Source organism: Peromyscus eremicus, chromosome 17 (assembly GCF_949786415.1).
Source record: "Peromyscus eremicus chromosome 17, PerEre_H2_v1, whole genome shotgun sequence".
Lineage (NCBI taxonomy): Eukaryota > Metazoa > Chordata > Mammalia > Rodentia > Cricetidae > Peromyscus > Peromyscus eremicus.
The window spans coordinates 9,788,170-9,812,612 of NC_081433.1; the positions used below are offsets into that span (position 1 = coordinate 9,788,170).

Sequence of the window (24,443 nt, forward strand, 5' to 3'; positions counted from 1 at the left end):
TGCTGTGATAAAAATCCTATGACCCAAAGCAACCTGGGGAGCAAAGGGTTTCTTTCAGTTTATAACTCTTGGGTCGTCTTCTATCAGTGAGGACAGACAGGACAGGATCCTGGAGCAGGGGTCAGGGAGGGGGGCTGCTTACTGACTTGCTCTCCATGGCTTGCTTGGCCTGCTTTCTTATAGCACCCACAACCACAAACCTAGGGGTGGCACTGCCCACAGTGAGCTGGGCCACATCAATCACCAATCAAGAAAATGACCCAACTGCCAATCTGCTAGGTGCATTTTCTTAGTGGAGGTTTCCTCTTCCCAAATGACATTAAACTACCACACAGTCCAATAAAATTGATTTTTAAAATCAGCAGAATTTTTAAAAGGATAAAAATAATACAAGTTATTGAGCCTGGTGATTTTTCAGCTGTCATCCTAGCTATTCTGGAAGCTGAGGAAGAAGATTGTAAGTTCAAGGCCAGCCTGAGCTGTAGAGTGAGTTCAAGGCCTGCCCGATCTACAGGTTCAGGGCATGCTGGGCAATTAGTGCAACTGAATTATAATGAAGATAAAGGTGTGGGAATCTATAGTGCAGTGGCAGAGCACCATTCTAGTATGTTCAGGGCCGTAGGTTCAATCCCCCTCTTTACCGTGAATGAATGAATGAGTAAATAAATGAATATTTAGAAATTAAAAACCACTGTACAAAAATAGCTGTGCTATTATCTTCCAAACCGTCAAAGATGGAGTGAGACTGGAAATCACAGTGCATTCTTTAAAAACTCTCAGGACAGATTTTCAACAGTGAAGCCACTGAGATAATGGCCTGTGGTCAAAATATGTCGAAAGGTAGTGAGATCCTGCCCAGTCCCTTGGAGGACAGTAGCAGAGGGTGACTAGGGAAAAGTGTGGAACAGAAACCAGAATGCTAAGCAGTAGCAAGAAAGCCAAAGCGATTGTCTGACAAATGGCAGAAACACACTCCGGGGACGCTATGGAGAGAGAAGCGGAGCGGGGGAGGACGGGGAAGGAAAGATTGCTCCGTGGAGGTAACTCAGCACCTGTCTGTGAAAATCATAACTTGAGATCAATAAATTGAAATAAGTAAGTGAGATGACAGTTCTCTTGTAAGAGTCACCTGTCCCCAAATCGGAAAACATCATCACATCCGTAAATGTCCTAAACCAGCTGCTTCACTCAAATGCAGAGACCCTGCCCCAGTGTGATAGCCAGGCTGCTAAGCATCAGGGGGGTGGGTGGAGAATGTCCTTCACTGTGCAGAGTTCCAGGGAGAAGTGGGCCACACTCGTGTCCCAACTTACATCGCTGTTCACTATTTAGAGAGCTGTTTATCACCCTTAGAGCCTCCATCCATCAGCTGTCAGCTCCGCACCTCCGCTTACCTTTCTCTCTGCCCATCGCCTGTCTGTCTCATCTTCACATGTTCTGTATACAAAGGAAGCTCTCCCTTTGTGGAAAGTTCATGATGGCCAGCACGTTATGTAGTATATCGCCGTGTTATTTGCTGCAGTCGCGCTGGGTCCCTAGGATGCCAGTGCTATAGCGACATGCCAGAAGCATCATATGCGGAGCATTTTCAGATTCCAGTCACTGCCCACGTGGAGGAGGTTCCAAGAGCCAGTGCCCTTGGCGGCGTCTGCATTGTCCCGAGCAGTGCTGGACAGCCTCCGTCTGGACTGTAGGTGGAAAGGTAACTCAGCAGGCTCATGAGTTCAGATTTGATCTAATGTCACCGTGGTCTGTGCACTCAGATGAAATGATTTATGACGACGTGGAGAATGGGGACGAAGGTGGAAACAGCTCGCTGGAATACGGGTGGAGTTCCAGCGAGTTCGAAAGCTACGAGGAGCAGAGTGACTCCGAGTGCAAGAATGGAGTTCCCAGATCCTTCCTGCGCAGCAGCCATAAAAAGCAAGTATGTGCTCAGCCTGTGTGGCGGACCTCGGTGTCCCGCGCTCGCTCGCGCTCTCTCTCTCCCCTCTCTCTCTCTCTCTCTCTCTCTCTCTCTCTCTCTCTCTCTCTCTCTCTCTCTCTCTCGGGGACAGGACCGGGAAATGTGTTTTGAGTCACACCCTAAATTTACGTGGCTGTTTCTCAGACATCGATGTGTAGTTTGAGGGGCATAGGGTACCACGGAAGCAGTCTTTCATCTCTAAGCACAGCAGGCTCTGGCTGCTACATCCTTGTGAAGTCACTTCTGCCACCCTAAACAGGCTCAACCACCTGGACGCTAAGAAGGCGGTAAAAGCCGTGCGTTGGCACAGGTGTAATCCCAGCACTTGGGAGGTTGGAGACGAAGAATTGCTGGGGGTTCAAGGCCAGCCCGGGGTGTATGGTATCAGGACAGCAGAGAAAGACCCTTCCTCAAAAGTCAAGGTTAAAAGGGAGGAAAAATTCCAGTGGTCGCTAAATGGATGCATGGAGCGGCTGCAGGCCTTGTGCACAGCTGGCTGGGCCCCTTTGGACAGGACAGGCACAGCTCTGCTTTGTCCCACACGGTCCTGCCAGTAGACAACTGCATGTGAACTGGATGATGTGAAAACATAGGGCCGAGAAACGATGGCGAACAGTGAGTGAGACCCCAGCCTCCTGGATCATTTTTCCCTAGAGAGAACTTTTGGTTTTGGGCACAAAACGTCCTAGGTTACAGTCCAGGGAGGGACATGGGAACCTTTAAGAGTGAGTATTAGACTGAGGGCGTCCCTGGCCCTGGCCACAGCTTGTTGGGGTGAACTCCATAGTGGGGTTCTCTGTGGCTGGCAGGGTCACGTACTCTTGTTGGTGGGGTCCCCTTATGGCCGGGTGTAGAAGGGTTTGTGGGTACCGTGTGTAACTCCTGTTGGTGGTGTTGCCCGTGGCAGGGTATAAGGGTTGATTGACCGCGTGAAGAGTCACGGTGGTGTCTGAGCACTTCCTGTGTCAACGGTGGTTGACAGACAGCCCACATGAGGTCCTCATCTGAGACCTGGTGCCTGCCTTACCTGCCTGCCTTCCCCCCAGTGACCCCAGCAGCCAGAAGCTGTGGTCGTGACCACATTTCTGAGTCACTGTACTTTTGCAAGTTGTCACCAGAGAACTGTCCCTTTCCTCTAACTTATTTCAGCCCCAAGGACAGTCAGTAGAGCCGGCTTGCAGTCAGGCTTTCTCCAGGATCATGGGTCTTTTTTGTGTGATCAGGAGTGCGGCGGGGATCTGCCCAGGGATGGATCTGCAACTGTAGCCAGGGCAGCTAATGAAGAGGTGGTAGCTGTCTGCATCGAGCTTTATTAGACATTCCCGACCTAACCCGAGGTCCTTAAAAAGTAACCCAGAGTGGGAGCATCCAAAAAGCCTGCGAACCTGTGTTGCAGCAAACACTCAGGCCTGTCCTCTTGATCGACTTGAGAAGATGGCATCCAGTCTGGCAGTGCCAGGGGGACTGTTCTCCTTGCACTCAAGGTGGACTCATACTTACTGTCTGGCCTCCTGAAATGCCAGCTCAGCAGCCTTTTCTGGCTAGTGGAAGCGCTAGAGATGCTTGGGAAATGGCCTGTGAGTGTGGAGCAGTAAGGAAGGAATGCAGAGCCCACACCTCCTGCCGGGAGGATGGGGGCTGTGGACAGGGGTCCTGGGGGGTGGGGTGGGGTGTAAGCCTGCCCAACACAGAAGTGCAAGGAGAAAAGGCTTTCTAGATTTAAGGTGCTGTATTTTTTAAAGTACCAGAGTATAAAACTGAGTTGTTGAAGTGGTATCCAGTTTCTATTAAACATGATTTAAAGTGTGCTTGTCCTGGTTGACATGAGACATTACCCCCAGAGGAGAAGCGGCTGGCTGTGTGTGTTTGAGATGTGGTGGTTCGGCACACCCCAGCCAACACCCAGTCAGGGTGTCATGTTAGCATGGAAGCTGTCTTCCCCACAGTGACTGCGTTCCAGCACAATCCTGAGTACCATGTTCCTCCTCCCCGTGGGTGCTGATGCAGAATAGCCTTTAGTGTGTTTTTGCCTGTGTGAGTCCTTGTCTCCTCGAGATGTCACGGACTGATCTTCCATAGGTCTTTCTGTACATTTATTGGCCCTGCTCTTCCCTGGGGCCTCTGCAGCCCACTGGTGGAAAGAGCATGTATCCTTCCTGCACACGCCTCGCTCACACGTGCGTGCGTTCGCCTCAGGTCAGCAGAGCTGGCCGTGGCCGCCAGCTGGCAGGTGCCGCACCCTTCATGCAGGATAGCCTCTGGGGACCCACAGAGCCTGTTCTGAAAAGCATGTCTCTTTGTGCCACAGCTCTCTCATGACCTAAACCGCTTTAAGGCGCACTGTGAGGAAAAGATGAGAGGCCTGGTGGCCAGTACGGTGGGAGCCGTGGAGGTGCCGCAGGCAAAGCACAGGCGGGAGCGGAAGGTAGTGTGTGTGTGGCTCCTCCTTACCCTCTGCGATGAGCATGTGGTCCAGAGCAGACCATGCTGTGCACAAGGTAGACGCCATGTGCAGCTCGGCCAGAACAGTGGTTCTCAAAGCACGGTCCAGGGCTCCCGGGTCACGTGGGCATTTCCTGAATGTCACCAAGGGCCATCCTTAACGATCTCTGAACTCGGTCTCTCACAAGAAGAAGGGAGGAAGTTTCTAGGAGCTTGCAATGTGTGATATCAGTACCGATGGAGTGTGGAGTCAAGCAGTGTCTGGGAGATTCCCCAGCATGCAAAATGAATATCAGTTTTGTTTTGGAAAATAAAATCATTTCTCATAATTATGTCATTTAATGGAAATGCAATAGCTTTACTATCTTTTAAATAAATATCAATATAACGTTCAAAATTGTTACCAATTTTAACTTTACTACTGTTGCTCTAGATTAATAAAATAGAAATGATAGCTGTAGGGCATTCTGTGGTCTTTAAGAGCCGAATGACGTAAAGTAAGTGCCTAGCAAGCTCAAGGCCCTGGACTCCATTTCTAGCACCGCTCAAAAACACAAAAATGACTGTGACATTTAAGGGGCTCCTAGGCCAGAAGTTTGAGAACTGCTGGCTTTGCGTATCTTAGTCCTTTGAGATGTGTTTTAAAAGGGCACTGTCAAGTAACTTTCCATGACTTACCATCCCCTTGGTCCTGTGAGGTTTATTCATGTGTTAGATGAGGTTTCACTACAACTAGATGTCCTTGGAGCCAGCTCTGGGCAGGTGGTGGTGGCTCCACTGCTCAGCATTTACTCACTAGCCTTTCTGAAGCAGAGCAGCCTCCCCAAGAGAGTCACGTCACCATTTGGCCAGCATCCGGTTGGTTCCCTGCAGGGCAGTGAGAGGACTGAGGCAGATCCGTGAGATAGCTAGCCCCAGGTTTTCCTGGGAGCCATGGGCTCTCCGCTAGTTGAGGTAGCATGCTGCACGAAATCAGCTCAGTCCAGCTTACGGATGTATGGATGTTGTTGAGTGACAGGTCCAGAGATGTGAGCAAGAGTTAGGAGCATGAAAAGCAAGAGCCCTGCCTTCAGGCTGAGCCTGGGGCGAGTCTCCTTACCTCCCAGAATTGAATCTTTTCTGCCTAACATGGAGGTATGCTTTGGGGTCTGAAGGGCCCCTTCTGCCCCTAGTCTGCATTCCTCTGCTTATTCTGATGTGGTCAAGTGGGGCTGAGGTGCCACTGCCCATGGTTGGGGTCAGGAGGAGCAGGGCCTGGAAAGGTACCTGTGGTGAGCTAAAAGAGCTAGCCATTGACATACCAACAGGTTATGGTCATGGATGGTCATGGATGGTCATGGACTGAGGGCGCAGGAATTAGGATGGGGACAAGAGTCACTTTATCATTTTTACTATTACGGGAAAGAATGGTTATAAAAAGGATGGAAATCCAAGTTGGGTGCTGGGTTGCAAGTGTAGATCAGGGTTTAATTATAGCTACGTTGAATGGTCGTTGACTAGAAAGCAGCAGTTTCATCATTGAGAAGCAGGGGACTTCAGTGTAGACTCTCCCAAAGACTGCCAGTAAGGACTCCTGTCCCCTGGCAAGGTGAAGCGGTCAAGAGCAGGTAGCAGAGGGCATGAGCTGCGGGCTTAGTTGCCATGGCAGCCAGCTGAGAGGTAAAGCAGACTTGCCAAGAGGTTGGGGTGAGGGATGCTGGCTTGTTTCTTCACCGGCCTCTTGGGTTTTCTCTGAAAGGACATTCAGTGTCTACTGCCAATACCTTCACTCCCAGCTCTTTAAAGAGTAAGAAAGGAGACCCCAGCATGTGCCAAGGCCACTCTTGGGCACCCGTGGCCCAAATTTGAATGTTAAGTCACAGGCCTGGCTGGAGGAAACCAGGTCCAGTGAACTCAACCCGCATGGGCTGTTGTCTTTCTGATTTACGTCCCAACAGAGGGATTGGCTGTCTTCTTCCCACCTGGGCCAGTCTCAGCCCACTCTCTATCCCTGACTCTTTCTTGCCCCTCCCACCAACTGGGTGTAGACCTGGGACTTGTCAGGAAGGACTCCTGTAGAGGACATCCAAAAGCTTAATTGAAGTGAGCATGCAATGAACTCTTCTGACCTTAGATTAGGGGCACGTGACTGCCTGCCACTTACAAAGCTCCCTGTGTTTGGAAGTTACTGCAATAAAAACAACAACAACAAAACCTTTGATGTAGCAGGAAGGTTTTTGAACCATGTCAGGGAAGGATTGACTCTTTAACAATAACAAAAAACAGAAAGAAACCAAAAAAAAAAAATCAGAAATATCTCAGAACCACAAACACATACTATAACCAAGAAGCGTCTCCCTAACTGAAAAGCTCATTCCAGGCCGTGTTTCCACTCAGACTACTTGACAGTATTCTTTTAAAGTACCAGCAGGTGACATCGTGCGGAACCATCCCAGCTCCCTACTCATTTGCTTCTGTTTTACAGATGCAGAAGCTCATGAAGGCAGCCAAGGAGGGCACCAAAGATGGGTTGGAGAAGACCAAAGCCGCCGTGAAGAGAGGCCGTTCCTTCATCAGGACCAAGTCTTTCGCTCAAGGTCCAGAACCCGTTTTTGCATGTAGCACGAGCCTGGCTCAGCTTTCCCTTCTCTTACGGCACTGGCTGGTGCGGGGTGGAGGCAGTGTGGAAAGTTCCTGCACTTCCCCTCAGCACAGAGACTTTTGCTCTAGCCAGCTGACCTAGGCCTGCCCCTCCCAAATGAAGGAGCGGGTTGACCATTATGGCCCCCAGGTAGTTGCGGGATATTGAGACTCATTGGCAAAATACGTAAAGGGATGCATACAATAAAATCAGAAAGTTAAGGGAGTCTTTGTAAATAGCTATCTCTCTGGCTGCCTCCTTTTACTAGAGGGTAGTTAGTGCCCCAACTGTTCCCCTGTTCCCCTTCTCTATAGCCCTCAGGTGCAGGGACCCTCTCTGGATTTCTAGTCACTTCACCCATCCTAAATCAGACTGGTGCATGACAGTACTGGCCATGTATTGGCTCTCCCAGTCTTTGTCATTCTGCAGGGACTAGGGGTGTATGTCAGGAGGTAGCCCTCTGTTCAGGCGTTATGGAAGCCTTCTTGCTGGTGAAGGAAGACTTGGTGTCACAATGCTCAAGTTTTCCTAACTCTCACTAAAGGGCCACAGCCTGTGTGGCCTGTGTGTGTCCGGGGACACTGAATGCTGTCACTAAACTGTAGGCATGAGATCCTTTGGGTCAGAGGAAGTTCCTAGAGTTGAGATATCAGCTAGGATCTCAAGGCTGGCAGAGGCCTCCGGGATGCGTGCAGCTGTGAGCTCTGGCTCAGGATGGGATGGTTCTCTTGGGGGGTGGGGGTAGGAGAGAGGTGCAGTAGCTCAAAGGTGTGTCCCTAAACACATCATCTGTCTCCCCTTCCCAAGCAGCCAGACCAGCAGCTTGGCCTGAGCAAGAGTTCTCGGTCCTGGATGTCTCAGTTACCTGGAAATCTCCTTAAAAGCATCACTTGCTGAGGTCCCAGCCACCCAGCCAGCATCCTCTCGGGTTTCCCCAACCATCCAATCGGCCTCTTTCTCTTGGTTTCTCTTACTTGGAAGCCCCCTGTGACCCCCGCTTCCAGACTCAGTGCACAGTCTAGCGTACTCAGCTCTGCCTGGTTTTTAGAAGTGGATTTAGTTTTGGTTTAAACTTTTCTTCCCAGTGGTGGGGATGGAACCCAGGGCCTGGCACACGTTGGCAAGCACTCTGCCACTGAGCTGTATTCCCAGATTTAGTTTAAAGTTTTTGATTTTTGTAAAATGGTGCTTTTTCGGACCCCAGTGTGAGAAAGACAGGAAGTGAGTAAGTAGGTCCCACCTGAGTCCTCCGTGATTACGAAGTGTCTGCTCTCAGCCCGTCCCTGCTGCTTTCCTGTTTCTGATTTTGTTGCTGTGTAATGTTAGAAACTAAAATACTTTTTCCTACTTTACCGTTTGGCTACATAACTGAAAATAAACTTCAAGAATCTCAATACTGGCCGGGCGGTGGTGGCACATGCCTTTAATTCCAGCACTCGGGAGGCAGAGCCAGGCAGATCTTTGTGAGTTCGAGGCCAGCCTGGGCTACAAAGCAAGATCCAGGAAAGGTGCAAAGCTACACAGAGAAACCCTGTCTCGAAAAACAAACAAAAATCTTAATACTGATGCTTTATTACCCTTGTGGAAGAATTTTTTATTGGGTTTGTTAAACTTTCAATTTAATAATAGCCAGGTGGGAAGTATGTATTTGAACTTGAAATGCTTACACAGAAGATTTATTTTATTTTAAAACACGGCTTATTTTACTGTGCTATGATATCATAAATACAGAATTTTAATGTGAGACCCATGCATTCTTACTTTTTTCCTTTTTTAGATCAAAGGTATTGTTTTGAAGAAGAGCAGAATTTGTTCATTGATGTGGACTGCAAGCATCCAGAGGCTGTCCTGACCCCAATGCCTGAAGGCTTGTCTCAGCAACAGGTGAGTGGGTCACTGGTGCTCACACTAGAGGACTGGCTAGTGTCTCTGAGAATGCACTATCACTGGGGCTTCCACACTTTGCTCCTAAACCAGTCGTGAAAAGGTCTGGTCTCAGCTCTGGCCTCAGCACAGTTCCTTAAATACCATAAATATCACCTCCAAGTGGAAATGTGAGAAATGTGTGGAACTTACTTTCTTTGTCACACTTTATTTATTCTAGTTCTAGATACTTTTATAGAGACAGTAAGACATAGTGGACCATGCCTGTAATTCTAGCACTGCGGAAATTGAGGCAGGAGGATTGCTACCAGTTTGAGGCCAACCTGGGATATATAGCCAGACCTTATCTCTATAAAACCCTTAAAGAGACAGTATACAGATGTGTGTAAAAGATGTATACATAGGTGCCTAAAATTGAGATTAAAATGATAGACTTTCTTTTTAAAGACTTACTTATTTTATGAATGTGAGTGTTTTGCCTACATGTATGTAAGTAAGTGCACCATGTGCATGCCTGGTGCCCAAGGCCGTCAGAAGAGGGTGTTGGATCTCCTGGAATTGGCATTACAGATGGCTATGAGCCACCATGTAGGTGCTGGGAACTGAACTTGGCTCCTCTCCAAATGCAGCCAGTGCTCTTAACTCCTGAACCATTGCTCTAGCCCCCAAATGATAGACTTTTAATAACTAATGAAGTTATCTGGATGTGATTCATTTATTAACATCTGACAGTAAGTAGAGAGGGGAGAAAGTCAGTGGTTTCAATTTGATTTTCCTTGGTACAAGGAAGAGAAAACTTAGAAGACACAAACCATAATTCAACTTGTGAATAATACACAGATGAATAAATGAAGATTAATAACAAGTTAGAGATGAATCAGTGGCTGGGTAGACAGGCTGATGATAGATAGAGATACATAATCATGTATAGGTAAATAGATACAGACTGTGGACACATAAAAGGAAAATAACATGCTACGTTGCAAGGTTAGCGTTGAAAAGGTTAAAGAGGATATCTAGGGGCTGTTAATAGAGTTCAGGCCCAGTTAGCAAGCTTACCTTTCCTGAGAATTGAAAACGGAACCAAGGCAGAGTGGCAGTGAGTAAAGAGGTGTGGTCCATCAGCAGGGTTACACAGACAGCCTGGGAGCCTCCTGGTTAATTACCAGTCATCAGGGCTGAGGCCGGATGCGCTCCGGAGCCCTTGATCCCCAAAAGCCCTCTCTGTCTGTGTGCATTTTACACAGAGAAAGCTGGCTGCGGAGGAGGCGAACGATCTGAACCACGCCTCGCAGACACACGTGCGAAAGTCACCGCTCTTAACCCCTCTCTCGTGCCCAGCTGGGGAAGTGACCTGAGCTGCTGGCCAGAGAAGGGTTGTCGACAGATTGTCACAGGCACAAAGAACCTCCCTCACTGCCTGGCTCGCCCACCTCGTGTGAGCATGAGTTATAACAAGGGAAAGGCTCACTGCCAGCATTCTTGACGTGATCTGACATTACTGTTCCCAGCATTTGATCATATGTAGGATCTCAGTTGGGTACCAGGGACAAAAGATATGAATGATACCCGGATCCTGTTCCCTGCCCACACTCCTGTGCCAGACAGGAAGCTCAGAGGAAATGCTGTCCATTGTAAGAGGAGGGGCAGCTCCACAGAGGAGGTGTGGCTAGGCATGGATGCCTAAAGGTGCGAGGATAGAAGGAACCTGAGGAGCCAGGCAGCCATGAGCCAGCACCATCCAAACAAAAATAGGCTGGAACTAGACACTGATAGAGTAAGACCATAAACGAGGGTAGAGTGTGTGAACATGTGAGCAGGGATGCGGCATATCTTGAGACAGTGGGCAGGGGTGTAGGGTAGCTGGGGTACTGAGCTAGGGTGTCTGGTGTGTGAGGAGACAGTAAATAGAGCTGCGTGGTTTGTGAGGAGATAGTGAATACAGGTGTGTGATCTGTATGTAGGGATAGCAGTGTGGGATGTGTGAAGTGAGGGAGTGTATGGGGTATGGAGATAATGAATGAGAGTGTGAGGAAACCGTGGGTAGATGTGTGATGTGTGAGGAGATGGGGATACTGGGCAAGGAGGAAGTGGCCAATAGTGTGTGTGTGTGTGTGTGTGTGTGTGTGTGTGTGTGTGTGTGTGTGCAGGCAGGCAATGCCATGATGTGTGTATGTGTTTGTGTGCAGGTAGGCAATGCCATGGTGTGTGTGTGTGTGTGTGTGTGTGTGTGTGTAGGTTAGAGGACAGCTTTCGGGAGTCAGTTCTTTCCTTTCACCTTGGCTTCTGGTGTTGTAATTTGGATCTTCAGGCTTGGACAAGTGTTTTCCCCCTCCAGCCATCTGGCCAGTCCACTCGTAGGATTTTAAACAGGAGGTATTGACACCTCCCAATCCCAGCAGCCTCTCGGGTGCTCACTTTGGTTAGTAGGACAGGGGGTGGAGGTGGAGGTTCCCTGTGGGTTACCCAGGTGACTGTAAGTAGAGACATCTCTGCAGAAAAGCCCATAGACCACACTAGGATTAGCTTGGTCACAATGACTGATTTTAACCTCAATTTCCCTCTTGCATGGCATGGAGATACTGTAGTAGTTTATGAGGTTCAGTGGAGGAATTTGAGTTTTATTTTGGCACTCTTGACCCTGAGCAGGGGTCCTGAGTTCTGTGTTCTTTGTTCAGCTTGCTCTGCTACAGTTGTGATTCACATCTATTATTTCTCTCCCTGGCAAGTGAGTTCTCCTTGAGAGTTATGTCTTTAAAGGTTAAACTGGGGGTGTTGATGCTTTGGGATTCTTTTCCCCCCTCCCTTTCGAAAGAGAAAGAAGGCAGTGGAAGTAGCCTGAAAGGCTGTGTGTTGAATATTCTTTTCATGCCCTAATTTTGGAAGGGGTAGGACAGCTCTTATTTATATGTTTGAGATTGTTATTGAAAATTATTTGCATCCTGAGGGCACTGAATCTTTTTTCTTTTTCTTTTTCTTTTTTTTTTTTTTGGTTTTTCGAGACAGTGTAGCTTTGCGCCTTTCCTAGAACTCCCTCTGTAGTCCAGGCTGGCCTCAAACTCACAGAGATCCGCACGCCTCTGCCTCCCGAGTGCTGGGATTAAAGGCATGTGCCACCACCGCCCGACTGAGGGCGCCGAATCTTATCAATCACCTCAAAGCATCACATATAAGGACAAGAATGGCCATAGAAGGGTCTGGAACCTCTCCAGGCCCAGGCCCCAGTGAGGATTGCTCATTCCGCTCTGAGCAGACCTGTTGCCTTGAGGACAATACTGCCTCCCCTGGGTTGTTCCTTTGGCTCTTGGATGCCCTTGGGTGAACTTGATCTCTGCAACTTTGGATCTGTAGTTCTTAGGATGATGTTACATCACTGGGTGCTCTCTAATGCCACTCCTCTCTGGACATGCCATTTGATGGGTCAGTTCTAAGTGTCCCCAAAGGCTGACATCACCTGCATTAGCCAGGAAATCTAGATGATGACAGTGGGTTTTGTATGCTGACCACCTTATACCAATTTCTAGTCCATTGACCTAAGGTGTTATCTCAGGATCTTAAGATGTAGCTGTCTGAATCCTTAGGCTAACTTTTGGGCAGTGTTACTTGAGAGCCCCAGGGTAGGGTCTGGGCTTCTGATTTTTGGCAGAAACAGTTTCCTGGATCTGCAAGCAGGAGTATACTTTACAGTGAAGAACCTGTGCTTAGGCTGTTCCTGAGAGTGAACTAAGGTAGTGAAAATTGTCTCATGACCATTCTGTGTGTTTCTAACCCCCACGTCATCTGTATTTTTTGAGGCAGGTTCTAGATTTATAGGCAAGACCATCAGGAACTCACTAGTTAGCCCTAACTCATCATCAGTCCCCCTGCCTCAGTCTCCTAACTACTAGGGTGACAGGGATAAGCCACCAAGCCCTGTATTTGTACGTGTTAGTTGGTAAACTGCTTGCTGCACGTGCATGAGGATTTGACCTTGACCCCTAGAACCTGTGAGAAACGTTGGGCATAGTGAGATACACCCCAGGACTGGGGAAGAAGGCAGGCAGATCCCTACGGCTCCTTACTGACGAGCAAGCTACCCAACTGGTGAGCCACACACCAGCAAAGTGCCTTGTCTCAAAAAAATTAAAGTGCCTGGGGATGACAACACAAGATTGATCTCTGGCCTACACACTGTCTGTCTGACTCTCTCTTACACACACACACACACACACACACACACACACACACACACACACACACACACAGTTTCTTTAGATATCCTCGGGAGAGTTATTGTCTTTAGTTTTGTGGGTTGAATATGTAGTCCTTTTTGTAAGAGAGCAATGACTGTCTCATAAATCATGGTTAAAATCTGAACCGCGTTGAGTTTTTTGGGAAGAAGTGACTTCTTGGCCCACTAGGTGGCATTGCAGTATCTTCAGATAATGCCATTTAGCAAGTTGTTTGCCTAGAAGAGTTCTGGTGTGCACTGTTGTGAATGTGATGTGTGTGCGTGTGTCCACATCACGTGTGACGATGATGTGTGTACAAATGGATATGTGGAGCATGAGTGTGTTTGTGAGTGTTGACTTGAGGACAACTCTGCTGTGGTGTTATGCCTTATTTTCCTTCTGTTGGCAGTTGACACTTGCTGGGATGTACTTGGGGTAATGGAAACATGGTCTCATTGGGTAGCCTGGCTGGCCTGAAACTCGCTGTGTAAACAGCATTGCCCTTGAACTTACAAAGATCCCCCTGCCTCTGTCTCTCCAGGGCTGAGTAAAGATGCACACCACCACATCTGGCAGAAATGTATTTTTAATTCACAAGCTTTAACCTGGAAGTACAGTTGACCTGTGTGTGTTCTGAAGCAATTTTCTACCCTCTTGTTTTCACATTTCTGACAGGTTCTAAGGAGGTACATCCTGGGTTCCATTGTTGAAAGTGAGAAGAACTACGTAGATGCCTTACGAAGGATTTTGGAGGTACCTGAGCACAACGCTGCATACTTCACACACGTTTTCTTACCCCTTCATACATAGTTTTGTTGTATATGTTTTGTATGCATATAATTTATGACCAAACATATACAAGTTTGAGAAATTCTCCAAAAAGTGTGTCGTGACTGTGTGCTGACAGTGGAAGTCACATGATTGGTTTGGAAGGGAGAATAGCTCTCTTGCCACCTTGGGTGACTGAACTGTCCATCCTTGTTTCCGGTTCAGCAATATGAGAAGCCACTGTCTGAGATGGAGCCCCGGCTCCTGAGTGACAGGAAGCTCAAGATGGTGTTTTATCGTGTCAAAGAGATCCTACAATGTCACTCCATGTTCCAGATCGCACTGGCCAGCCGTGTGTCTGAGTGGGATGCCGTGGAAACAATTGGCGACGTTTTCGTGGCCTCGGTAACTCAGCAGACCCCATTCCCCCACCCTACCTGAAGCTTTGTGGGTTGTTTTCAGAGTGGCATCCTTTGCCAGAACCCCAGAGCTTGTAAGGATGCATGCTGATAAGTTAGTGCCCTGACCCAGTTTGTACCTTCAGGAAAGGAGCAGGGGCCCCTTGCCCGGGGAACAAAGGGGACTGTGCAGAGGTTTGAGACAAAGGACAGGTCCAGAAAGGCTTAAGTGTACACACTTTATCAGGTTTTGGGTGCACAACCATCTAACTGAGTTGTGCGTTTGTTCCTGAGCGAGGGCCCTGCCTGTGTAGTGGTCAGGTCACCAGGCCCCTTCCTGATGGAGGTCATACTTTCTCTACATGATAGTCTCTATGCCTGGTGACTGGGTAAAACGAGGCAGAAAAATACCCGGGTGTTTTCCTCGAACCTTTGTTTTTTGGCCTGGATGTTTTGTTATGGGGCTCTAGGATTTGGTCCTCCATGGTGATGCAGAGGAATATAATGTTGGGACGTTTGCAGGTGACATTTCCTGGCAACAGGAGTAGACCCCCAGAAGCCAAGGGCACAGCATTTGTGTGTCATGGATCTGGAGTCATTTTATCTTTCCTCTTCATGAGGGTTACGCACAGTGCGGGTTGTTTCCCTTTCAGTCTGGATATAGATGGCTGTGGAGGAAGCAGATTAGCTCTGTGATGATTTAAGGTCGCTGTCAAAGGGATAGAAGCGTGAAGGTTTGTGGAGAAAGTACTTGGATACTTAAATGATGCCACATTAGTAATGTAGCAAACTTTTGACAGTTATTTTTATTTGTTTATTTCTAAATGACATTTTATTTTTTATTGTTTGTGTTGGGGGCGCTCATGTGGAGGCTGGAGGACAACTTTTCGTAGTCAGCTCTGTTCTTCTGCTCTGTGGGTCCTGGGGATTGAACTCAGGTTGTCAGGCTAATGGACAAGCACCTCTACCCTCTGAGTCACCACACTGGCCCTGTTATATTATTTTGAGACACTTGCTGCTTATTCCAGACACACACAGACAGACACAGACACACACACATACACACACAAAAGAAAGGTTTACTGGAAAGCATGCTCATGTCGGTCACCTGGCTGTCCCTGCTGACACATGGTGCCTTTGTGAAAGAACAAGAAGGTTGGTGCCGGGGACACCAGTCCTGCCTCAACCTGCATCTTGAAGCCTTTGCGTTTGCAGGAAAATAGGGGTTGTTAGCATATGGGTGTCAGAGCTCCACCTTGGGAAGGGGTCGGCCTTACCCTGTGTTTCCCGAGGTAGGTTGTGCCCAAGGGAGGGTGTTGGGGCCACTGTGTGATGGCCCTTATTCTCTTGGAAGCTGTGTCTATCAAGGAAACTGAGAGCTGGCCGGCTATACTCCTCTGCAGCCAGGAGGGTTTACCTCCCCAACTCAAAGTGAAGCAACAGGTAGGTGTGTTGGGGTCAGGCCAGCAGTGTCCAGCCAGGTAGACACCGAGTGCACTCACTGCAAATAAGAATGCAGGGAGGAAGAACTACATGCAGCCACAGCGGTGTGTCCTGTGAAAGCATCATGAAGGGCATATTCCAAGCTGTGCCTCTCCCAATCTCTGTTCTCCAGTTCTCCAAGTCCATGGTGCTGGATGCTTACAGCGAGTATGTGAACAACTTCAGCACAGCTGTGGCCGTCCTCAAGAAGACGTGTGCCACAAAGCCCGCCTTCCTGGAGTTCTTAAAGGTAAGCACACTTCCCCCTGCTTCGGGTGTGAACTGTGTCTTATGACAAGTCCCATATTGAAGTGCCTTGGAATGAAGCCGGACCAAGGAATGCCTTGAACACGTGGTGCCGTTTATTGTAGAGAGTCAATACCATCAGATCCCTGGGTATCGGGAGGTCTGGGGATTTTGAAGGAACTTTGGTTTGCTCACCTTAAAAGTGTACTTACATGGATATAGACATAAAGGAAGTTCAGTCAGAACCCGCAGATGACCGGGCCTCCCATCTCGGCGTGGGGTCAGGAGTGACAGTAGCTCACGTCTAGATTACGGTTGGAAATGACCCCCTCTTCCTGAGACAGAGCAGTAAGCCAAGGCCTGGAAAGGCTGACCCTGGGAGGAGGGGCCTATGCTGGAGATGTGGGGTTTGTGTATTGGTGAAATTATTTAGGCCACTCCACGTAGTTAAAAGGAGATTTATTTAATGGCGTAACTTACAAATTAAGGGATAGGTAGGTCGCGGGGTCTGGGGAAGGTGTATCACAGTCCAGCGGTGTTCTCTGGAGCTCTCCTCTGTCTACCTCCACCATCCAGCGTCCTGGAACCACGAGAGCGTTCGCCGATCCGGATCTCGGGTCCCCAGGCGCCTCCCTTGGCCCCGCCTTGTAGGCGTGACAGTTGCCGAAGTCTCAATGGGGGTTGGAACTTCCAGAACAAAGCTGGAATGGCTACCCACTACATCTCCCCCTTTTTGTCTAAATAAGAAGGTTCTAACCTAATACAAGACTATATACAAAGGAATGGTTATCAAATATTGTCCAGGAATAATGAGGGATAATGACCTAGATAAGATGGAACTACAACCAATGCAAACAATATCAAGCAAGAAACACATATTAAAATCCAGAGAAGTATAGAGCATAGATAAATGGCATGTTACAAAGATCATTCCAAAAGGTGTCCTACCCTAAAGAACCTGAATCTAATACTTAATATGTTCTATCTACTAAGTTGTAACTATAACTGCTAGTCTTCAATCCCATCAAAGACCTGAGAAGGAATATAATGGTACCTGAGAAATGGTAGATGGATGCAAGCAACTTTCGGGAATCTTGCGAGAGTAGACCGAGACAGCTGGCAGCCTGGACAATCACCTAATGTTTCTCAGCATTGTTGGTGCATTCAAATTGGCTACAGGCCTAAAGTATCTGACAGACCATTTTCAGAAGCAGGAATTCTGAAAGACCATCTTACCCTGTCTTGGCAGAGTACAGTGGTCGCTTTCCTTGTGTCCCGCTTGTCCAGAAAGGATAGCATTGCATTTGTACTGTCAGCTGTCGAGGCAAGGGCAGTTCTTTGCCCAGTAGGCCATTTTGTGCCAAGAAGACAAACTTCCAAATGGAAATGTCTAGAAGCCCAACATTCTCTCGGGATCAAATTGGTGCAGCCAGGAGCAATTGTGTCTCGCATCAACAGAATTCTAAGTTATTTAAATGCCATATTCTCTAGGTCTATGAAGTGTTTGAAGATTACCTGTCCATCTGACCTATGTATCTGTAAATCTGTATAACCTGACTAACGTAACTATAGAGATGACAAGCATAGGTGACTATAAATCTACAAGTCTTATCTACTGAAATAACCTAAGGACTAAGGCTTCACGTAAACAAGGTAGACAGTCTATAAGCAAGTGTATGGTAAAGAACGATGACTTCAAAGTTGTGACAATACACAAGATGTTATAACAGAGGTAGGAGTGTATAGTGTGATATACAATATGACAATAATCTTAAATATATATCAATATTTATAACAGAGGTAGGAGTATGTAGTGGGATATGCAATATGACAATAATCTTAAATATATATCAATATACCGAATATCCTAAACAGAAGTAGAACATACATAAAGTATGACAGATATAAATTTACATTTGTATCAATATACAAACATTTCAAATAAGAGTAGAAATATATGTACATTATACCAAGTATAGTTCTGTATTTGTATCAATATACAAATTATCTTAAACAGGAATATAAAAATAGTTTACATTTGTATCAACATATAAGAATCCATAACAGTGTAAATTACAGTGCAAATTATTTAAGGCTGCTACTTTACTAAATTTGTTTACTAGTATACACAATAATCTACCATAATGTCTTATACGTATCCATTCCATTTCTTCTTTTCCTTTTTTTTTTTTTTTTTTTTTTTTTTTTGGGAGTACTGAGTTTAATATTTCCTTCCACCCCCAACCCTGTAACCATCATCCATAACCCTGAGAATTATGAAACCTAAGGGAGAAGGGGCGTCGTTTTCTTAGGATTGCTTCCTGCTGTTTAGGGGGTGATGTTATCTCTGTTGGGTACTGTGAGAAAGCGCAGATAGTTAAATTTCAGTTAGACTAACTGTAGGTTCTGCAGCAAGTCTTAGAGTAATGGGTAAGATTGTCTGAAATTCTGGTAAGAAGTGTAGTATGATGATGATTACCATGGCATCATTCTGGATTGGGTAGAGTTGTTGTTGGGGCCCCATCTTCCTTCTGGAGACTTCTGAGATTGCTATTAGAAAAACTTATTTGTTATCAAAATGGAAGATTTGGATTTAAAGAGGACATAGCATGTAAGAAAGGATTCTGAGAAATCAAGAGTAAGCATGGAGAGAATTAGAATCTAGAAGACAATGGTCCCTTTTTATTGGTTTCCTTCTGTCCCACACCAGAGGGCTCTTCTGATATGGTACTGAAGAATCTCTCAAACTTTTCTTTTAGCAATGTGCTTGGGTTTAGAGAAGGAGTGAGCCAATTCCATCTCCAAAGCCAGCTTGGCTTATAATTGAATTGGGACCACAACTTTTCTATATTAATAGAGAGATAGATGTTAGACAGTGAGATTTTACCGTGTGTAGATTGGTACCAATAGATTCTTTCTTTCTGCTGTAAACATCCGGATATCCAAGGCCTTATGATTTTTGGAAGATGGGTATTTCCATTATCCTGGAAAGACAAAAACAGAACCCTACCCCAACCTTGATTGTTAAATTTTTCTTACAACTTGTAGAGATGTCACATTGGTGGATGATCTTTTACTTCACCTCATCAAGGGGTTTTTCCTGTTCAAATCGAATTTTTATTAATTTTGTTGGTATCCATAGCTTTTCTTCTCCTGCAGAAACAAAGGCAAAACCCCTTCCCCAACGTAGAACATATCCAGGTTTCCATTCTGAGGTCAGCACATCCTTGAAATAAACCGGTTGGTTTAGCTCGGGAGTTTTGTCTGTCGTCCAATGTCTCTCTGCAGCTGTTGTTCCTTTCTCATCAGCATTGAGAAAATTCAAGGTTAATAAAGCACTATGCAATCTATTTCTAGGAGTCATTGTTACCTGTTGCTGTTTATTTAGCATATCCTTTAAAGTTCGATGGGATCTTTCTATGACTGCTTGGCCTGTGGGATTGTGTGGTATACCTGTAACATGCTTTATATTGTAATAAGCAAAGAATTGTCTCATTTTATTGGAGACATATGCTGGAGCATTGTCTGTCTTAATTTGTACAGGTATCCCCATGATGGCCATAACTTCTAATAGGTGTGTAATCACAGAATCAGCCTTTTCAGAACTCATAGGAGTTGCCCATTGAAATCCTGAATAGGTGTCAATGGTATGATGTACATACTTTAATCTTCCAAATTCTGCAAAATGAAACACATCCATCTGCCAAATTTCATTTCTTTGTATACCTTTTGGATTGCTCCCTGCAGGTAATGGAAGTTGGTTATAGATGGAACAAGTAGGACATTTTTTCACAATATCCTTAGCCTGTTGCCAAGTGATGGAGAAATCCTTCTTCAAACCTTTGCTATTTGTGTGGTATTTCTTATGAAATTCTGAAGCTTCTAGCACATTACCTATTAGTAACTGATCAATCTCATCATTACCTTGTGCTAGAGGTCCTGGCAGACCTGTATGGGATCTGATATGTGTTATATATATAGGATGTTCCCTTTTTCTGATGATTTCCTGCAATTGTATGAATAATGAAGTTAATTCTGTATTATCAGGAATAAATTCAGCAGTTTCAATATGTAAAACAACTCTCTCTGCATATTGAGAGTCAGTGACTATATTGAGGGGTTCTGTGAAGTCCATCAGTACCATAAGAATGGCATACAGTTCTGCCTTTTGTACAGAGCTGTATGGACTTTGTACCACTTTACTTAAGTCTCCTGATTTATATCCTGCTTTCCCTGATTTATTTGCATCAGTATAGAATGTGAGGACTCCAGAAATTGGCTTTTGTCGTACAATGTGAGGAAGGACCCATTCGGTTTTCTTTATAAATTCTATTCTCTTGCTTTTGGGATAGTGGTTGTTAATCTCTCCCAAAAAGTTACTGCAGGCTCTCTGCCAGTATTCATTATCTTTCCATAGTGATGAAATTTCTTCATTAGTTAAAGGTACTACAATTTCTGCTGGGTCCATTCCTGTCAACTGGCGAAGTCTTAGTTTACCTTTTTGAATCAAATCAGAGATCTTTTCTATATAAGTCTTTAATTTCTTATTTGGTTTACGTGGTAGGAATATCCATTCCAATATAATATCTTCCCTCTGCATCAAAATACCTGTTGGGGAATGTCTGGAGGGGAATATGACAAGAATGCATTTAAGTTCTGGATCCACACGATCCACATGTGCTTCTTGAATTGTCTTTTCTACTAGAGCCAATTCCTTCTCAGCTTCGGCTGATAATTCTCTTGGACTATTTAATTCTTTGTCCCCTTCTAGAGTATTAGCCAAATTTTGTAGTCCATCTTTGGGTATTCCCATGATACCCAGTAAGTTGGAAATGCTTCCTAATAACTTTTGAAAATCATTAAGAGTCTTCAATCGATCTCTCCTTAGCTGTAGAGCATGAGACTCTTAATCTCAGGGTCGTGGGTTCGAGCCCCACGTTGGGCGCCAGATATTGGTGAAATTATTTAGGCCACTCCACGTAGTTAAAAGGAGATTTATTTAATGGCGTAACTTACAAATTAAGGGATAGGTAGGTCGCGGGGTCTGGGGAAGGTGTATCACAGTCCAGCGGTGTTCTCTGGAGCTCTCCTCTGTCTACCTCCACCATCCAGCGTCCTGGAACCACGAGAGCGTTCGCCGATCCGGATCTCGGGTCCCCAGGCGCCTCCCTTGGCCCCGCCTTGTAGGCGTGACAGTTGCCGAAGTCTCAATGGGGGTTGGAACTTCCAGAACAAAGCTGGAATGGCTACCCACTACATTTGTGCCTCCTGATGTCAGGCTGAGAGCCCCAAGCCCTTGCTGCCTTCTTCCGTTCCACGATGGAGGGCGTTTCCCTGGAGGTGCCGGTCTGCAGGCAGGGCTCAGAGGCCTCCGTGTGAAAGCCTCCCTGAGGTTGCTGCACAGTGAACCAGACTGAAGTCCCCTTCAAGGACCTTGGGCATCCCTGCTCAGTCTCATTTGAATGACAAAGCCTTAGAGCACAGTGTGTTCTTGGTCCTTGGACTATTTTCTGGCGTCTGCTGCCTGGAGTGAGCAGACACAGGGCACGTGTTCTTGCTAACACTGATGTCCGATTTAAGGTGGGATACTTTCCCCCTTCCCTTCTACTGAACACCCCTCAGGTCCCCACTGCACCACGGTCAGCTCAAGGAGGGCCCTCCAGAGATTAAATATCCTCTGGCTTTGGAGAAGCTGAGCTCTGTGTCCCGGAGCTGTGACATCTTTTCCTAGAGGGAACAGGGACATTACCGAGTTAGAAATTGATTTCCTCTGAGGGTTTTGTCAGGAACTTGATGGTGATAGACACTGTGGGATCGCAGTGGCCACAGTCCCTCCCAGTGTCCTCCCCAGGGCCAGGTGACCTTGAGTCTAGGCCTAGCTAAGCCTTGCTGTTTACTGTGCATTGACCTCACTATGTGGGGTTATTATAAGGAGATGTCCCAGGGGTGGCCCCGGGGCCAGGGCCACCCAGGGCCTCAGGTGGTCCAGTACTGATGTCTCCCTGGGTGCTCAGAGATGCTGGTCAAGGTGACTGAGAAGTATTGGGAGTAACTTTCTCTCTGAAGCAGCAGAAGGGGCCACACCTCTCCTGGAGCAGACTGGGCCAATATGGAACCCTAAGAATACTGGGAAATATATCGGGGCCTGAAATAGCCAGGTATGACCGCTCCTCAGGCCAGCATCTGCCATGAGTCCTCCCAGGGGTTGGGGTAGGAAGTGTTTTCCACATGTTCTAGAAAGTCTCTCATTGAGCGGCCTGTCCATCATCCTCACTCTGTATGCAGCAAGGACACAGCTGGGCTGACCCACTGTCCGCACTGAACCTGTCCTTCTTCCCCGTAGCTGAGCCAGGACTCCAGTCCAGACCGAGTCACACTCCACAGCCTTATGATGCGGCCCATCCAGAGGTTCCCGCAGTTCATCCTCCTACTGCAGGTATGCCCGGCCCTATGGAGAGCATGTGCTTGCCACTCTGGTGAAAGACCAGGACCAGGAGTGGGTGGGCCCCCAAGGCTCCCCCCTCTCAACAATTGCAGACCTCCTTTGCAGCTACAAGTAAGTGGGCTGCCCCTGGAGGAGTTGGTCACTATCTATTGCTGTCACAGGGGATAGCGGGGCACAGTCACGAGCAGCCACATAGGTAGCGGCTGTGGAGACCAAAAGAGGGCACTGGAACTGCACTGAAGGATGGTTGTGGGCTGCCATGTGGATTCTGGGAACCAAAGAGGGTCCTCTGCAAAAGCGGCCAGTGCTCTTGGCTCCTGAGCCATCCCCAGACCTGTAAATTGTTAGTTTTGGGGGGAGGTTTTTTGTTTTTGTTTTTGGTTTTTTTTGTGTTTTTTTTTTGTTGTTGTTGACAGAATGTCATGTAATTTATATGCAGAGTAGGGACCTATTGGTCATGAAAACTGGAGCCTTTGGGCTGTTTGTGCCGAGATCTTTCCCTGTTAAAAAGACAGAATGTTTAGGGGGGAGTTGGTCATCAGAGGTACAGGCGATGTCCACGTCTTTCCACAGCAGAGTTGGCCAAAGTGGGGGAGTTAATGGACCAGAATAATAGATGTTGAACACTAAGGAATCATAAGCAACAACTATGAAGGACTGGTTAAAGGGTTGCCTAGGAGCTGTGCGAAAGGCCGCGAGGATGTTCGTTCAGAAAAGGCTGCCATTGGCTCCACTTATGCAGAAAAAGGCACCAGTGTGATTTCTCTGATAACTTACACAAAGATGGGTGCTACATGATACAGAGCCCTGCTCAGTTCTGAGTAGGGGTGTTTGTCATGCCTGTTAGCCCCTCCAGGAAACATCCCTGAGCCCCGTTTGTAGCAGCGGGGGAGCGTCAGCCCCATGTGAAAGTCAGGTAGTTCCTGCTCCTCTTTTTTTTTATTTGTTTGTTTTGTTTTGTTTTTCGAGACAGGGTTTCTCTGTGTAGCTTTGCACCTTTCCTGGAACTCACTTGGTAGCCCAGGCTGGCCTCGAACTCACAGAGATCCGCCTGCCTCTGCCTCCCGAGTGCTGGGAATAAATAAAAGCATGTGCCATCACCGCCCGGCTCCTGCTCCTCTTTACAGCATGTGTTTGTTGCACAGAGCTTTAGCAACCCAGAACCTCCTGGAACTAGAGTCAGCCCTCTCACGTATATGTGTAAGTCCTTGCCACCGCTTTTTGCTGCTCACAGCACTTGCTGGAGCTTCCTTCCCAGGACCCAGCTCCTCTGGCCCTTGGTAGGGGTTCAGTGATTGAGGCCCTCCTTCAGGCTCCTCCCCCGGCTCCTCCCCAGTGATTTTTCTCTACATTCGCAGCCGCACCGTGCTTTGTCACACATCGGTACTGTCTTCAGAGATGTCCTTTTCTCTACGTAGCTGTTCTCAGTGGTGAGCTTAGAGCACAGAGTAAGAGACGCTGTGAACTGGGCTGTCGCCAGGATTTGTCCTCCATTTTCAGAGCCCACGCAGAGCAGGCCCGGTGAGATGAGAAGGTCCAGGGCCTTCGGAGGGTTGAGCGAGCATCATCTTCCATCATCTTCCATCTCAGCTCCCTGCATGTCCACTCTGCTCTCCAAAAGAGTCATCCTGTCCTTTGTGGCTCTGAGCCAGGCACTGGCTGCTCCTCTCTAGTAGGACGATTCTGAAGTGGTGTCTTGTTAGCAGGAGGCTTGGCCTTCTCTGGAAGTTCGTTGGTTAGCCCGTCCGTCCGTCCGTCCAGCAGTTATCTGAGCTGGATCTTGTGGCACCCTTGCCGAGTCTTCTCCGTCATTAGCACCTGCTGCTTCACCTTCCTGTCGCGTTCCAGGGATGTTCTGTGCTTACACCTCTTGATCCAGCCTTTGCCAACTCCAGGCTTATCTTGTCCAGCGTCAGCAGCTCTCTCAGCCTCCCCGAGAGTGGAGAAGTGGGGGTCTCTTCTCTTAGTTGGCTTGAGGAAT

General features: G+C 47.3%; 1 protein-coding gene across 2 annotated transcripts in view; it reads left to right on the forward strand.

Annotated features, from left to right (window-relative positions):
• The window catches only part of Arhgef10 (Rho guanine nucleotide exchange factor 10), a 94,125-nt gene that overhangs the window by 25,082 nt on the left and 44,600 nt on the right, over positions 1-24,443 (forward strand). For both annotated transcript variants that reach the window (XM_059244300.1, XM_059244299.1), the window contains exons 8-15: positions 1,764-1,927; positions 4,275-4,391; positions 6,873-6,984; positions 8,806-8,912; positions 13,799-13,876; positions 14,117-14,296; positions 15,905-16,021; positions 22,361-22,453. In XM_059244300.1, the coding sequence (XP_059100283.1) occupies positions 1,764-1,927; positions 4,275-4,391; positions 6,873-6,984; positions 8,806-8,912; positions 13,799-13,876; positions 14,117-14,296; positions 15,905-16,021; positions 22,361-22,453 (968 nt within the window). The remainder of the gene's footprint in view (positions 1-1,763; positions 1,928-4,274; positions 4,392-6,872; positions 6,985-8,805; positions 8,913-13,798; positions 13,877-14,116; positions 14,297-15,904; positions 16,022-22,360; positions 22,454-24,443) is intronic.